The 15991-nt window shown below is 43.3% G+C and overlaps 1 protein-coding gene across 1 annotated transcript in view; it reads right to left on the minus strand.

The window, feature by feature from the left end:
• The window catches only part of LOC121268931 (proto-oncogene Wnt-3), a 97375-nt gene extending 82439 nt beyond the window's left edge, over positions 1 to 14936 (minus strand). The window contains exon 1 of the mRNA XM_041173208.1: positions 14682 to 14936. Within this exon, the coding sequence (XP_041029142.1) occupies positions 14682 to 14761 (80 nt within the window). The 5' untranslated portion in view covers positions 14762 to 14936. The remainder of the gene's footprint in view (positions 1 to 14681) is intronic.
• Positions 14937 to 15991: the final 1055 nt, after the last annotated feature.

Consider the following 15991-nt stretch of genomic DNA (forward strand, 5'->3'; position numbering starts at 1 on the left):
AAAGAAACAAAAACATAATCAACAGTCTTAAACTTTCGTGTCGCCTCTTGGTCCTGTTAGCGGCGAATTTATTGAAACCAAAGCTGATGAAATGAACTAAGAGCTGTTGATTTTGGTTTCCATTCGGACAGGGATCTGGTTAGTTTATGGAAAATAATCAGCATTGTATTGGAGCAGAGTTTGCGTAAGCATTCTCCCATGGTGCTCCCTGCAGTTCTTACACGATTCTAAGTGACTCCATTCCAGGAGTCAGGCAGTATCATTAGCCATAATATATTCCTATAATGGAATGCGCTTCAGTCTCATTATTTAACTTAAGCCCACATTTTTGACATGGGTGTCACTGCCCAGCGCGTATTGGCCACTCCTAATCGCCCTCGAGAAGGTGGTGGTGAAACACCTTCCTACAGACAACTGAATGGGGTTTATTCGGCCAGATCAAGAAAGCAGTTAGGAGGCAACCACATTGCTGTCCAGTCTGGGGGCAAGGACAGAGGTTTTCCTTCGTGAACCAGGTGTCTTTTCAGTTCGGCTGCTTCATGGTTACCTTACTAACTTTGCATTCCTAAATCTATTTAATCAAGCAGATTAAATTCCCCAGTTGCAGTGTGGCGTTTCAGTTCGGATCTCCGGATTACCAGTCCAGTAACATTTCCATGTCAGTACCATACCCTTCTTCAGCAGCTCAGGATTCTCACCTATAGCCTGGCACTCTGCGAGTAACAATGCCCAGTATGTGTAACCTTTAGCATTCTGGGTGCTGGGAACAGTATATACTGTACCTTGCAATTTCAGTTCCAAGATTTTGTACTACATTTTGCAATTATTTTGCACAAAACTCGAGATATTTTTTTGAAAAGGGACAGACGCGTGGCATTATCAAAGCATTTTCGGTCATGATTCTGTTTTTCTAATCCGTCTCGGAATTCGTTCATTCGTTGTGTGGAGTTTGACTCCACTGTTCTGAGTCCACTCTCTGATGTCACGAACAGTCAACTATAAATCACATTGTTCTCCCTGCGGGCTGCATTTCAGACTCTAGGTTCACTTCTCTCATTTCCCCCCTTGTAATATGACAACATGTTCAAGTCTTTGCTTGATACAACATTGCTGCGCTTCAGAACCTGTCGTTTGTAACTAAATAGATTGTCTGGGATTACATTATAAAGCTAGAGATGCTGTACACATATACACATGTGAATACATAGAGAGAAAGCGACATGCAGCACATTCATACGGTTATATGCATATAAGTGTGCGAACGCTTCTCTATATTGTGTAGAAATGAGTGTGTATACATCTCTCATTGTATGGATATAAATATGTATATATGCATTTCTATCTCTACGTTTGTGTGTGTCTCAGATAGACACTTGGAAAGACAGCCAAGCACAGATACTGAATGTATCGAAACACGGAGATATAACAAAGAGAGATAAGTAAATGCTACATTGGCAGACAGATGAACAGATAATAGATAGCCGAATGCAGTACTTAGACACTCAGGAGAGATGGAGAGAAACAGGGATGTTGTTGGAGCAATTTTCAATTGTGATGTTGCATGTGGGATAGTGCTGAGGAAAATTGCCGGTTCTTTGTGGTAAAAAACTGATATCTCTTCCATGGAAACGTCTCCCAGTCCCTGAATAATTGAGAGTAGAAGGTGAAACAGATCGGAGCTGTTATTTATTCGTGTGACAACAGTCACTGGATCTCTCGCTCTCTCTGCGATCAATTTACCGGCTTCCCTCAAAATGCATGCGGTTCGCATGCTGACCTCTTCTAATGAACATAAATGTTATAACCGCTGCCTTTAACTAGAATCACATTCCCGCTCGCATTCCTCCTGACACCTTCTACACAACAAAAAAAGACTTGAGTTCACAAAATCCACATTCGGAAAATGCAGAACTGCAGCAACCCGCCCAATGCAGCCTCTGGATGACAGTCTCTGCGATGATTTACATTACAGTGAACAATGTTTTACAGCCTTTAACCGCAAATAGCTGGCACGTTTGCTATGTTGACGGAGCTCTGTCGCTTCTGGGCTTTCTCTCTCTCTCTCGCTCTGGCTGTTTGTGCAAGTGAGAAAGTTCCCAGCCAAAGTTCCCCCTCTCCATCCCAGTATCAATTAGTGACGAGCGCTGTAGTCTTCTTCCTGGGAGTCCAATGCCCCGCAGCTAAAAACGCATTCGACAATCGCTAAAATCGAATTCCATTCCATTCCGTCGTGAACATGTTACAATTGAGTAGCCAGTTCTCCAGGAGGCTTGAGTGTGGACTTTTTTTGAAAGCGTTTTTGAATGTGTGCGACAGAGCAAGGGGGAGCTTATAGAATGGGAAAGAGATAAACTTGTTTTTAAAAAGGTAGAACATTATACTAAAGGCGCTGGAAGTAATTAGTATAACTGATCTAAACATTCTGTTGAACTTTTGTATATGGGCTGCCGTCGAGTGCATGGTGTAACTGTGCTGGGGTATTCAGTTTTGTTAAAGTGTGTCACTGCAATTGCTATCAATCTCTATTGATTACAGTTCACTCCATTTGACTGGAGTTAATGATTCAATCCGCTAGCAATAGTCAGACCATCTCAGTGCTTATGGCACAATGAATTCGCAGGAGACAAGTATGACAGGCAGTGGGATGGGATGGGAGAGCTACCCTTGGAGCAGTTAATAAAGCAACCAGCATTATTTCGAACCCAGATTTCCATAGTCCTCTGGACAAGTGATATGACTAAATCAATTAGGGAGCCGGGAGTTTCGCTTTCCTTGCCAAAATGTATCTCTCATCCTAAAACACATCATTTGACCATTAGCTTCACTGTTTGTGGGAGCTTGCTGTGTACAATTTGGTGGGCACGTTTCACAGCCTTGTTTGCAGAAACTAGCCTTGTGTTCGAATGAAGTTTGCAGAACGAGCCTTCTAGCCTAAGCTATCTGCCAAACATCCCATGAAACAACAGCTTTCTTCTTAAAAAAACGAGCCTAACTAAAGTCGCTAACCTAGCTTTCCAATTTTGGTCTACATTGTTTTGGCCGACATAACTACCATTTTCCGTTTTATAGCGTTATCTGTACACCAGCTGACAATAACTTAAGTATAAGTTATTGCTGATGGTGCAAATGGGAATTATTTCTCCACTGTAAGGCGGGACCACTGCAGATATTAGTGAATTGTGACATTCGTTTCCAATACTACAACATTAGCAATTCATTGATAGGATATTATATTTTTATAGGTCACCTCTTCTATCTGTTTGATATCTGGAAATGATGAGTAATAGTGAATTGCTTTCAATCCTCAATCTTAAGAACTTTGCAATGGACACTTTGCTGGGATACCATATTTGTAATAACCCTTTATCGTTACTGCCATTGCCGGATCAATTATATTTCATACTAATTAAGGTAAAGTCATATATTAAATCTATATAAAGATAAAACTCACATACCCTAGCACACTCACACAGTTCAAAGTGATAAGTGTGCCCATGTACAGGGCAAGAAAGAAGGAAAATAATATCCAAGATTTTACAGTAACAACCACCAACATGAGTGTTATTTAACAAATGCCAGCTTTGAATTGCATAACTGTTTAAACTCACCTATCATTTTGTTATATACACTCAAACACATGTGCATATAATGTGAAAATTATCAAAGCTTCTATAATTTACATTTAGTTCAAAGTAACTTGATTGAAATTATCTGATAATGAATTTTTTGCTTGGAATTACCACTTTTCTGAATCATTTACATCACTTATCCCAAGTTATTGGATAATTACTTTTTTTTAAGCACAAAAATGACTTTAATTGATCAGGCCTAGACTGCAGCCATTCTCTATGTATTTGCACGCAATGTATATGACCTTCATCCTTACAGAGTTGGTGTGAAAAACATAGTGTTGGAAGGGCCTGTTTATTGCAAAACAGAAAGCTGAAATTTGGGTCTTTGCTCCTGGTGCATTAAGCCCTTGGTATCTTTTATGTGGCCCTGATCTGGAAGTTTTACAGCCACATGAGGGAACTGAAATTGGGCACAGTGATCTGTCAGCTATGGCTCAGTTAGGAGTATTCTTGCCTTGAAGTTGCAAGGCTCTAGGTTTAAGTCCTGCTTAAATGCAAAGAGCAGGGCTGGGGCTCCAGTGCAGTGCTGAGGGAATGCTGCACTGTGGGTGATGCTGCCGTTTGGATGGGTTGTTGGAGGCATCCCATCTGCCTGCTCGGTTGTATGTGGGGTCCCATGGTGCTGTTTCAGGTAAAAGCAGGGGAGTTACCCCTGGTGCCTTGGACAGTGTTTACAATCCCCCCCCCCACCCCCCAAAATAAACTTCACAAAAACACAACAGATTAATTTATTCCTAGTTAGCTGTAACAATTAACCTGCTTGCTTGCTAATTTTTTCACCCAGAGGGTGGTTGGAGTCTGGGCTGAACTTCCTGAGGTGGAGGCAGGTTCAATCAATGTATTCATGTATTCAAAAAGGAATTGGATAGCTATATAATAAGAATATGCAATATTACAAGGATAAGGCAGTGGAGTGGGACTAGGTAGAATGCTCTTTCAGAGAACCAGTGCAGACTTGATTGGCTGAATGGCCTCCTCCTGCACTGTAAAGGTTCTGTGATTCTGTGATGTTTGAACCCTTGCTTATAGCAAGGTACAAAGCAGAGGTTAGGGATCATCCAATTTGCTTTTTTGTGGGAGAAAGACTTCCAAATTTCCATACCTTTTGTATGAAGAAGTGATCCATGACATCACCCCTGAACAGCCTAGTTCTCAATTTGAGGCTATGCTTTCTTGTTATGGACTACTCCAAAGGAGGAAATGGTTTCTCTCTATCTACCTGGAAACACCTTTATCTATTTTAAATTCCTTAGTTAGATCAACCCTTCATCTATACTCAAGGGAATACAAAACTAGTCTATGCTGTCCTCATATTTTAAACCGTAATGGAGCCTAGCTGAGCAATGGTACCACTATATTGAGCATTAGGCCTCTTGTCCTGCTTCTTTTTGTTCCCACACCCAAGTTTGGCCGTGATGGCCTAACCCCAATCTGTTTGACCTGCTAACTTTCACACTTTAGTGTCACTGTTAAGAAAATTGTCACTTTAGTGGTGCCTGTTGATGGTATGAAACTTTTAAAACTTTCAAAGCAAAATGGAATCTTCCTGACAAGATAGAAATTGCAATGATAAATACAAGTGCAGCTGATGCAAGGATGCACTGGTATTGTCAGACAGTCGTCAATGTTATTTTGGACCAAGAACACTTGAAAATATATTTTAATTACTTTTTCTTCTTATTGAATAACCAGTAAGGGTTGGATATCCCAAGGTTGCCAGCAGTGGGATATTGCTACACAATTGTCAGTTCATAACCTCCTCTGAAATGACATAATTTGTCAGTTACCAGGTTGAATCTGATCCTTGCAAAGGGAGTACATCAAAAAGCACTGAACTACAGAAAATAAAACAGAGCACATGCTAGGAAGAAAATACAACATTGTTTCTTATTATGTTGGTTTTTGATCACATACCACAGTATTTTGCTCACAAAAACCATGTGATCCTGGCACACACCCCATAGTGACCTGAGGTTGGTCAGAGGATGGAATTTTATGCCAGTGGGATTTTACAGTTCCGCCAAAGTCAATGGAGTTTAGAATGGCTCGCCATATTTTACAGCCCCGGCCCCTGCCGCGACAGGGCCATAAAATTCCGGCTTGTTCTTCTGTACATGGAGGGAAAATCTGAGGGAGTGCCACCTAGGATCACTTTTGGAGATAGGGAAATGACTGCTTCATTTCTCTGAGAGAATACAGCATTGTAGGAGGGGTTGATTGTCAGAGGATGCACAGTTACAGTTCTGCATTGATACTTTTAAGGGGAAGCTAGATAAACACATAAGGGAGAAAGGTGTAGAAGGATATGCAATCCATCTGAGCAAACTGAAAGCAGTAGGAAGTGAGACTAGTAAATATTGAGAGGTGGAATGATTGGGGAGGAGTATGAGGATTGCCATCCTGATTTTTAAAAAATGTTGTTTATTAGCAGACATTGACACTAATCTTGCACCTTTGATGTGAATTTTTTGACATCCTATGAAAGCTTTCTATACCTATATTCAAAATATAGAAATAGCTTGCATTTATATGGTAACTTTCATAACCTCAGGATGTCCTAATGCACTTCATAGTCAATAAAGCTTTTGTCTTGAAATCTAGTCTCTGTTTTAAAGTAGACAAAGTGGCAGCCAATTGGCACACCATACACACTGGAGTAGAAGCCGCTGGATACAACACCAAAAGCTGGGTCAAATTTAGCAATATGTAAGCAAACCAGCTGCAATGTTGGATTAGACCACAGGATAATTTCTACATCCAACCTGTGCCAGCGAATTTGTGCAACCTATCCCACAAAATCAGATAAAATTTAGAATGTAACGCAGCATATCTTATATCTATAAATAAATGAGTGTAGTCAATACTTGGACTTACATCATACTTAATTACGTCAAAATGTCTCAGAAGCTTCACATTAAAATATTTTGCTAATGCAGTGACTTATAAGCTAAATTATATATTTAGTTAACATATCATAAACTTTATATTATGTAAACTAACAGCCACTGAGCATTATTTACACCAACTTTGGACTAGACCATTTAGCCCCCTAAGCATGTTCTGCCATTTAGTTAGATAATTGGCTGTTCTACATTTAAACTCCATTTATTCTCCATATAGTAGTTTATATTTTGATTGGTGATTTTTTTTTAATGTTTTTGAATATCCCCTCCACCCCCTGCCCTTTTTCCACCTTGTTCACTTTTCTAGATTTCCCCATAACTCACGTTGTATCCCAACCAACAGACACCCTACTTCCCTGCTCTTCTGTGGCTCTGCCAATGCAGTTATTTCTCATACAGCTGATCCTCATCCTCACATAACTTTCTGTCCTCTTCTCAGTACCTGCCCCATGGAACTGTGTTCAGACAGTCAGTCCATGTTCCACTGTACTGCAATAAAGTTAATCATTTGCTTACTCATACAGTTGCCTCTTAAGCATGTGGTTTGCATTATGTTTTATTTGTAACAGCTTTTGTATAAATCTATATAAAATTACACAAATACATGCATTGATACACACACAAGTGCATGCTTATATATGTTGGTGTACCTAGACAGATACATGCATATACACATTCAATAGATATACCCAGGCATGGGCGTATACCGCTATGAATATGCATGATTAAGCAAATACTTACAAATGTAGCATATACATGGTAGATACCTCAAAATACATCTGTGCACAAATATATGCAGGCAAGTCTACACATGTTTGCTACCAAGCATATATAGATATACATACATCGTCACACATATACAGACAGGTGTGCAAATACTTGCAAGTATGCTGGCACATACGCAGTCACTCAGAGACACATATTCACCGACACATATTCGCTCAGCGCCCACATAGACGAATCTTACTCTGTGAAACAGGCGATAATAGAAAAATATGTATTTAAGCAGGGCATAAGAAGGATAGTTAAAACATCACTGAATATTTAAGGGGCAGAATTGTGGTGAATGCATATTTTTGTGAGATGAAAACCCGTCTTCAATGACTTGCTGCATCGCTGAGGGAGATACCTATAGCAGCCAATGTTTTGCCGGTTTGCTAGAACTCAGCCTTGCAGTTTATGTCTAGTGGCTGGCCTGAAAAGATAACTCTAATATCCTATGAAGTGGGAACGTCAATAAGTAGGAGAAACAATGGTTACTTTTCAGCAAAAAGGAGTATCACCATCAAAGATGAGAGGCATATCTTATACCCATGTTTGGGAATATGCGGTTGTTTCGTCCCCCTGCACTCATGCTAGTTTAGTTATTGCTTCATTCGAAAGAATGGGGAATGTTGCAAATATTTACAGCTTTTTAAACAAATTTTTGAGATGCTGTTTAATGATCGGTTTTTATTCATGCCTTTGCTCATCCTCTCTTATCGCGGGTTCTTGAAAAGTAAACACAATAAAGGGCTCTTCTTCAGGGAGGAGTGGTGTCCCGGCCAGGAGTGGAGAATGTGCGTCTCTCCCCCGCCACGCCCCTGGCAGTAATCCCAAAGTGGAGTCCGGGAAGACGCGGGAGGAATTCTTCCCACGTCTGCGCTTCACGCATTTGTCACTTTTAAAAGGCAACAGAGGGCGCCTTTTTTTCTACCAGATGTTAAAGACTTCGTGAAAATAAGTAACAATGGAAACGAAGTAGATACATACTTTGCTTCAGATGCAACATTCGCATGTGCACACATATTGTTAATGTGCAGGAGCATACCTGCACAGACACTACTCCTGAATGTGCAGCTTATCGATGTGTCACCCATGGCTCAGTGAGTGGTACTGTCGCTTCTGAGTCAAGGCTGTGGGCTCAAGACCCACGCGAGAGACTTGAGCATGAAAATCCAGTCCGAGCAGTGCTGAGGGTGTGCTGCATTGCCCGAAGTGCCATCTTTTGGACCAGATGTTAACTGGGCGCAGTGGATGTAGAAGACTCCACGGCACTACTTTGAGTTGGAGCAGGGAAGTTATCCCTGGTGTCATCGTTATTTATCCCTCAACCAACATCACAAAAACAGATTATCTGGTTATTATCGTAATCTTCTTTGTGGGATCTTGCTGTGTGCAAATTGTCACATTTCCTTACATTCCTCCAGTTGACTATGCTTCAAAAGTCTTCATTGTCTGTAAAGCGCTTCGGAACAGCCTGAGGTCGTGAAAGGCGCTACATAAATGAAAGTCTTTTTTGCTATCATTTTATACATCTATTGCCATGTGCCTACCTACCCATTTCCTGTGTTCCTGTCTCTATCTCTTCATCACTCATTGAATCGCTCTCGACCTATCTACCTATATATATAAGCATCTATCTTTATCTGTTTCATCTCCTTATGTGGATGTACCTCAGGCTATAGGCCTACACTCTATTCGAATATGTCGAGAATCCGGTTCACGTGTCCGCACGCCCACTTATGCTCAGGAATACCTTCCCCAGGTACCTTCATTACTTAACGCCAGCTCACTCGGAGACTCCCAGAATTTTTCTCATCATTTTGCAAAAGGGATTCCTAATTGTCTTTTTGGGCAAGCTCTGCATAAAAGCCACCCTCGATGAACTTGTTTATCCGATCTAATAGCTTTTTGGAGCGCAGACATGATAGGACTGGTTGCCATTGAACACAAACGACCCTCTACGCAGACTATAAACTGTAAGGTTACCCTTCCTATAAAAGCTACATCATAATAATGATTTCCTGTTTATTATTAGAATTTAAAGACGCAGAAGGCCATTCGGCCCATCCTGCATGTTAATTCGCCGCACTGCCCTGTTCTTTCTGCATAACCCGGCAAGTTTCTCCCCTTCAAGTGTGTATCTGACTCTCTTTTGAAAGTTGAATCTGCCTCCACTCCTCTTTCAGGCCGTGAATTCCAAATCATAATAACTCGCTGCTCAAAACAAATCTCCTTATCTCGCCTTTGGTTCTTTGCTAATTACCTTAAACCTGTGTCCTCCCTTACTGACCCCCTCCCCACCTCCCCCCCAAGTCAGTTGAAACAGTTTATCCTTATTTACTCATAGCAAAACCCTTCGTGAATTGAACACCTCCTCTTCTCTGTTGGATGGAGAACATTATTCCTGTGCAACAAGCGGCGTAAACGCATTGTAAAGAAAAATCACCGGAGCCGATTGCTAATGGTAATTGTTGCTCTAGTTATCCCTTAAAGGACTGATATTCTAACAGGCCTTCGGGGCAAAGATGGGGCGGGGATGGAAGTATGTGAATGGTGAGGGCTCAGTTAAATATCCCCTCTCCGAGCCCAGCTGGCCGAGAACTGGCGCCCACTGCCGCTCTGACGAAGACATATTCCATCACTGTCCATGTGCAGGACACTGGATGACAGGCCGCTTCCTCCATCCATCATATTCTTTGGCGCTGACTCACGCGGCGGACTGGAGGGTGCAACACTCCGTTTGACTTAGCTGGCAAGAATGCAGCGGTGTCGCGTCGCGTCGAGCAGGGGGCCCTTTTTTTTTGATTGTATGACAGATATTGGTGAGACGCTGGCGGTATGTGTAATGGTGTGACGCGCGGTCACTGAGGAGAGGCGTAAACAACCTGAGACTAAACAAGGCTGGAATTTGAACCACAGAAGTTTAAATATTTGAAATATAAAATCCTCAACATAGACTGGGCGGGACCCAAGAACAGTCCGAACGGACTCACATCGGTAGTATATGATCATAGTTCTATTTGCTCTCCACCCCTCCCCCCCCCACCCCCCCACATATGAACCCTATTTATTAAACATTTTCCATATGTGAAATTCTGGATCATTCCTATAATCTGCATAGTTCTGAACAATCACAATTTCGATTTTGGGATACTAAGAGTCCTTTCCCAAGCTGCACATTAACCAACCAGCGAATTTAGTGACGGAGAATGGAAAATCCTGGAAAAGTTTTCATGTTCAAATGTCCCAGTTACCTCATTTCGATCAGTAATCGCCGCTCATTACTGGAACACGCCGGGGTCGGCGATTTTTGCCCGCTCTGGTTTGCTCTGAGCTGTCTTGTGTTAATCTGTCAGGTGAGAGTTCATGACCTGGCGTGCTGCAGGTAACCCCCCACCCACCCCAGGTCCATGGGGAGAGAGGGAGAGGGAGGTCAGGACCCGGATCTCACCCCTGGCTTGGGTGCGGATTCATTATCGAATCAAACCCCGCTATCGCCTTCTCTGATTGCGAATTTCCTCTTCCTAAATTCACCGTATCAAGAAGAAACGAGATGATAAACAATTAGTTTTGGACACGCCGTCAGGCCTCAGTGAAAGGGATTGATGCCTAACTGGAGATGCAAAAAATAAATTTCGCGTTTACCTTTGCACACGGGAGTCACTGAACTCCTCATTAGAACCCGAATAACTGATTCCGGAAGGTCAGATAGTTTTTTTTTGTTAACTGGGCACAAATTTAACAAAAATGTTTCTGTTTCATGGAACTAAACAGGAGGCCATTCGGCCCGTCATACGTGCGCTGCTTCTTTGAAAGGGCCGTTCGGCCAGTCCCATTTTCTTGATCTTTCTTCATACTCCCCCCTTTGCATATTTCCCGCTTTTTAAATAAATATCCAGTTCCCGTTTGAACGTTTCAATTGAAGCTGCCTCCATCAGCCCTTCGAGCTGGACTGTTCCAGATAACCAAGCAAGAAATGTCTCCCCTCACCTCCCTCAAGCAAGAAATGTCTCATCTCTCTCTCTTTCGACTCCATTTATTTTATGAGGTGTCAACAGGTTGCTAAAACTGTGCCTGATGGTATTTGGTACAAATCCTAAGTGAATGCATCAGTTGTATGGGTACATGGGCTTTGGTGTCACCGCGAAATCTGCAAGGCAAGTTTTTAATTCTGCCTGTGATGGGATGCCACTCGAAAGTTTCAAAGTAGCCCCATGTCAACTATGCGTTAAATTGCTAGATTGTGGGGATCTCCTTAGACTATGGATATCTCAGGGAGGCCGCCCTATTGTATGGGAGTCTTCCCTTTGATCAGTTTCATTTTTGTTAACTGTATGAGGAGCCCTTGGAGACTGGAGGGTCTCGCCTGGCGGAAGAACGAATGAAAATGTCGATGGGAGGGAGGTAAAGTCTTTTTCGCTCACTAAGGGATATTGGAGTGAATGAGCGCAGCGTCCGCTAGGGACACTGAGCTGCAATCATGTTGATCCAGGTGCCAGGAGAGAGTTACACACTTGAATCAATCCCGCTCCTAGGCAAGTCTTAGCATGGACCCTGTCATTGTCACTCTTACCCACCCTCAGCCCTGGCTGTTGAATGGAAAGGAGCAAGAAATGGGATTACAACGTTCTTTGGTCATATCTCTTTTTCTCTAAAGATTCTGTTACTCTCTCCACAGATGATGTCTACCGTGTTTTTATTTCAGATTTTCTGCATTTGTGGTACATTTAGCTTTTGTATAAATATTCTGTGTATCTCTTAACCATTTCTGTCTCAGTCGCTTTGTCTCTTTCGATCTCTTTATTTCTGCCTGCGTCTCTCTTTTTCTCTCTCCCTCTGATACTCGTCCACTGTTCCTGGGTATTCCCTATATGAGCCTTATAAAGACTCGCCTGTCTCTCTATAAATATATACATGACACAAGAGGCGGTAAGAGATCTTGAGTCCGCACACATAGATGCAATAGGCAGGGAGGGAGTCCTTTTGCTATTTATTTTAATTCTGGAAGTTAATTATTCTGAAATGTGTGAGTCAAAGTAACTTATGTTGAGGCACAGCTCCACGGGTATGTTGGTGTCAGTCCCTGCATATTGTTAGCGTAGGAGGGAATATTTAAACAACCGTTTGTAAAAAAAAATATCGAATGTATGTGGAAATAAACCATTAACAGACATAATCAGATAGTGCCGAAGGATCGGCTTGTGAGGGTGAGAAGGGCGGGGTATCCAAGCGAATCTCCTACAGTCGCCTTCTGCAAGTGAGCGTGTTATTTTACACGGATAAGAGGAGAGGCAATAGGTACCGGCCAGTGAGTGTACGGTACCGGGCAGTGTGTACACGGTACAGGGCAGTGTGTACACAGTACCGGGCAGTGTGTACACAGCAACGGGCAGTGAGTACACGGTGCCGGCCAGTGCGTATACGGTGCCGGGCAGTGAGTACACGGTACCGGGCAGTGAGGACACGGTGCCGGCCAGTGGGTACACGGTATCGGGCAGTGAGTACACAGTGCCGGGCAGACTGTACACAGTACCGGGAGGTGTGTACACAGTACCGGGCGCTGTGTACACGGTACCGGGCAGTGTGTACACGGTGCCGGTGATTGAGTACACGGTACCGGGCAGTGAGTACACAGTGCCGGGCAGACTGTACACAGTACCGGGCGGTGCGTACACAGTACCGGGCGCTGTGTACACGGTACCGGGCAGTGTGTACACGGTGCCGGTGATTGAGTACACGGTACCGGGCAGTGAGTACACAGTGCCGAGCAGACTGTACACAGTACCGGGCGGTGTGTACACAGTACCGGGCGCTGTGTACACGGTACCGGGCAGTGTGTACACGGTGCCTGCTATCAGAAAAACACTCCTCCCGATTTCCTGGCATCACAGTTCTTGAGATCAGACAGAGCTGGCGAAACTTTCGCCGAAACCGCCCAACAGTTAGGGGAAATGTTCTCCCCGCGGCGCTCCTGCTGCGCCCGTTTGCTGTGTGTGTCACCGAATTAAAACCAAGGAAAAAATCACACGGAGAAGAGTGAAGGGGCAGAATGGGAACGTTTTGAATTCAGGAAAGTGCAACACTTCTCACAGGAAGAGGGGTCCTAGTTGGAAATTGCGATTCCATTTGGTCCGGTGCAGAGCAGGAGGGGGGGGGGGGGGGGGGGGGGGTTGGTGGGTGGGGATAGGTTACACATTGGAATGAAAATGGATTTCATTTTAAATTATTGTGTGGCATAGTCTGCACTTGTCGTCCTTACCTGTTTCTGATGTTTATTTTTTAAAAAAATTTTGACTTCAGGTGTATTGTTAAAGATTTTCAAACTGTTCTGGAATGCTTCGAATCAGGATGTGGGTTATGAAAGCGGTTTTTATTTCATGCGAGTCCTGTCATTGCCAATTGCTGCTCAAAACGTCTTAGAAGTATATCTGATCCGGGTTTTTTTTAGCCTCTGTGGTTACCGGGATGAAGCTAACACAAAGTCCTTTCTGCCCTCGCTCCGTTGCTTTGAAGGGCAGAACTCGCTCGGTTTACAGAGAAGCAAAACAAAGTGTTTAAACCCCAATCAGAGTCAAGAGGGAAAGAGAGAGAGAGATCTCACAGCCTTAAGCTGAAACACATACTCGGCAGCTCTCTGGACCTCTTTCAAAGTCTGTCCGAGACTCCAACAAGTCAAAGTCTCCTCCCCAAAACTTCTGAAAGATATTCCAGGTGCACGACCCTGCTAGTGATACATATTTTCGTTTAGTTCCTTTTTTGTAACGCTGGTTGGAAAGATCCCCTTCCCGGGTGCAGCAGGCGGATGAATCAGCGACCTTCACCTGCCTTGTCTTCTTTCTCGTCAGCCTCTCACTCTCTCTCCATCCTATTCCCACTTCCCCCCCACCTCTCTCTCTCTCTCTTTACTTTCTGAGCCCACGTTTTTCAAGATTCCCCTCTTTTCATTCTAGCCCCCTCCCTATCATTTTCACTCTTTGCCCTCTCTCCTCTGCCGCTCTCCCTGGATAGCGTTCAGCCCCACGGCTGTTTGGGGGTTGTTGTTGTTGGGGTTTTTTTTGGGCTCGGTCTCTCTCTCTCTCTCTCCCGCTGGCTGTGGGGGAATGCCGGGTTCCCAGGATTGCGAGCATTGTAACAGCATCAAGCAGTCGGTGTCTATGATACAGCCGGCATCAGATAACAGGGCTCGCTGACCAGGCGTTTCCCTGAGTACAGACACACACACACACACACACCTCTCACTGAGCGCCTTTCCAAATGGTCTGGAACGAGTTTGTTCACAGCCAATTCACAACGCGCAATGGGAAATAAAAGCAAATCAAAACACACACACACACACACACACACACACAGGGATTTGCACATAGAAAGAAATCTCACTTACCACCAGATCGGGTAGCCGGCTAGTCCGTGGGTTGAATTCAATAGGAGCGACAGCACAAATCCAAACAGGTACAAATCCATGAGTGTGGCCCAGTGAAAGTGAGAAAGTCGATAGAGACAGAGAGAAAAAAAGTTTCTTAAAAAAAAATAAACTTGGAAGGTAGCAGGCTCGGGGTCAACACTTCACCATACGGACGGGAGCTTCCTCACATTATACAGATGCTAATATAAAAGTAAAGGGGTTCAAATGCACGCCGGGACCCAATCAGATCTCATCGCCTTAGGACACAGATGATTATATAGTTCAGCACTGTCAATCATGTCTTACCACCCCAATATCCAGCTAATTGCACAAGGTAGTGTTTTGATGCGTGTTAGTTTGTCGGCTCTGTAATGATAAAATTGTTCCGAGGAGGGCACTTTGAATGGGAAGGATGGGAGAATGAGCTCCTGCCGGGATGGTCGCCATGGTAACACTTGGAGAGTTATAACCAGGCTTGGCCTTTTCACAGCCTCTTAAAGAAAGAAGAGAAGGTAAGAATGATAATGGGCGACATGTGTTAACCTTCTCTTCAACACAAAACAGCGTGATGAATATGGGCACAGCAAGAGGGACAGCAAATAAATTCAGGATTATATGTGTCTCTTTGGGGCATTTTAAAGAGACAGTAGCCCTTTGACGGTCTGACATAGTCTATATTTAATATTTCTCAAGTATCCACTTTGACAGAAAATCTTTTCACATTTGTCTAACTTTTTAATTACGGAATGTCCCCGATGACAACGCAATAAACGAAACAGTCACGCCGATTTTTTTAATATAAGTTTTTTGGGGAAATTTGACCCATTTTGTTTTCTATGACAGAAGCGCAATGATTTGTAAATTGTGTTTTAATACGCGTGGGAGGGCAAGTAAAACGTGGGGGGGGGGGTGGTGGAGGTGGTTTGGAGGGGGATGTGCGCTATGAATCCGTTTTCTCCAATTCTATCCAGAGTTCATTTTCTCTCAGCATGTTCGCCTAATGCCCGTTAAAAATACACATACACACAAATCTTATCCGAGTTATGTGAACGAACCTTCAGCGAACAAATAGGCGAATGTACATGTAAACCGTTTGGGAGCCAGGGTGTGAGGGATGGAGTCAGAGAGAGTCGTGATTATTCAACCGGGTTTGCATTATTAACAAGCGAGTGTCTGAATATTCCGTTTGCTCATCAATGTATATATATATATATATAGACATATATTATTGAAGAGGGAAGGAATATTTATTATTCAAGCAATTGCAGTCTAAGGCACGCACCTGCTGT

The sequence above is a fragment of the Carcharodon carcharias genome, chromosome 23 (assembly GCF_017639515.1).
Source record: "Carcharodon carcharias isolate sCarCar2 chromosome 23, sCarCar2.pri, whole genome shotgun sequence".
Taxonomy (NCBI): Eukaryota; Metazoa; Chordata; class Chondrichthyes; order Lamniformes; family Lamnidae; genus Carcharodon; species Carcharodon carcharias.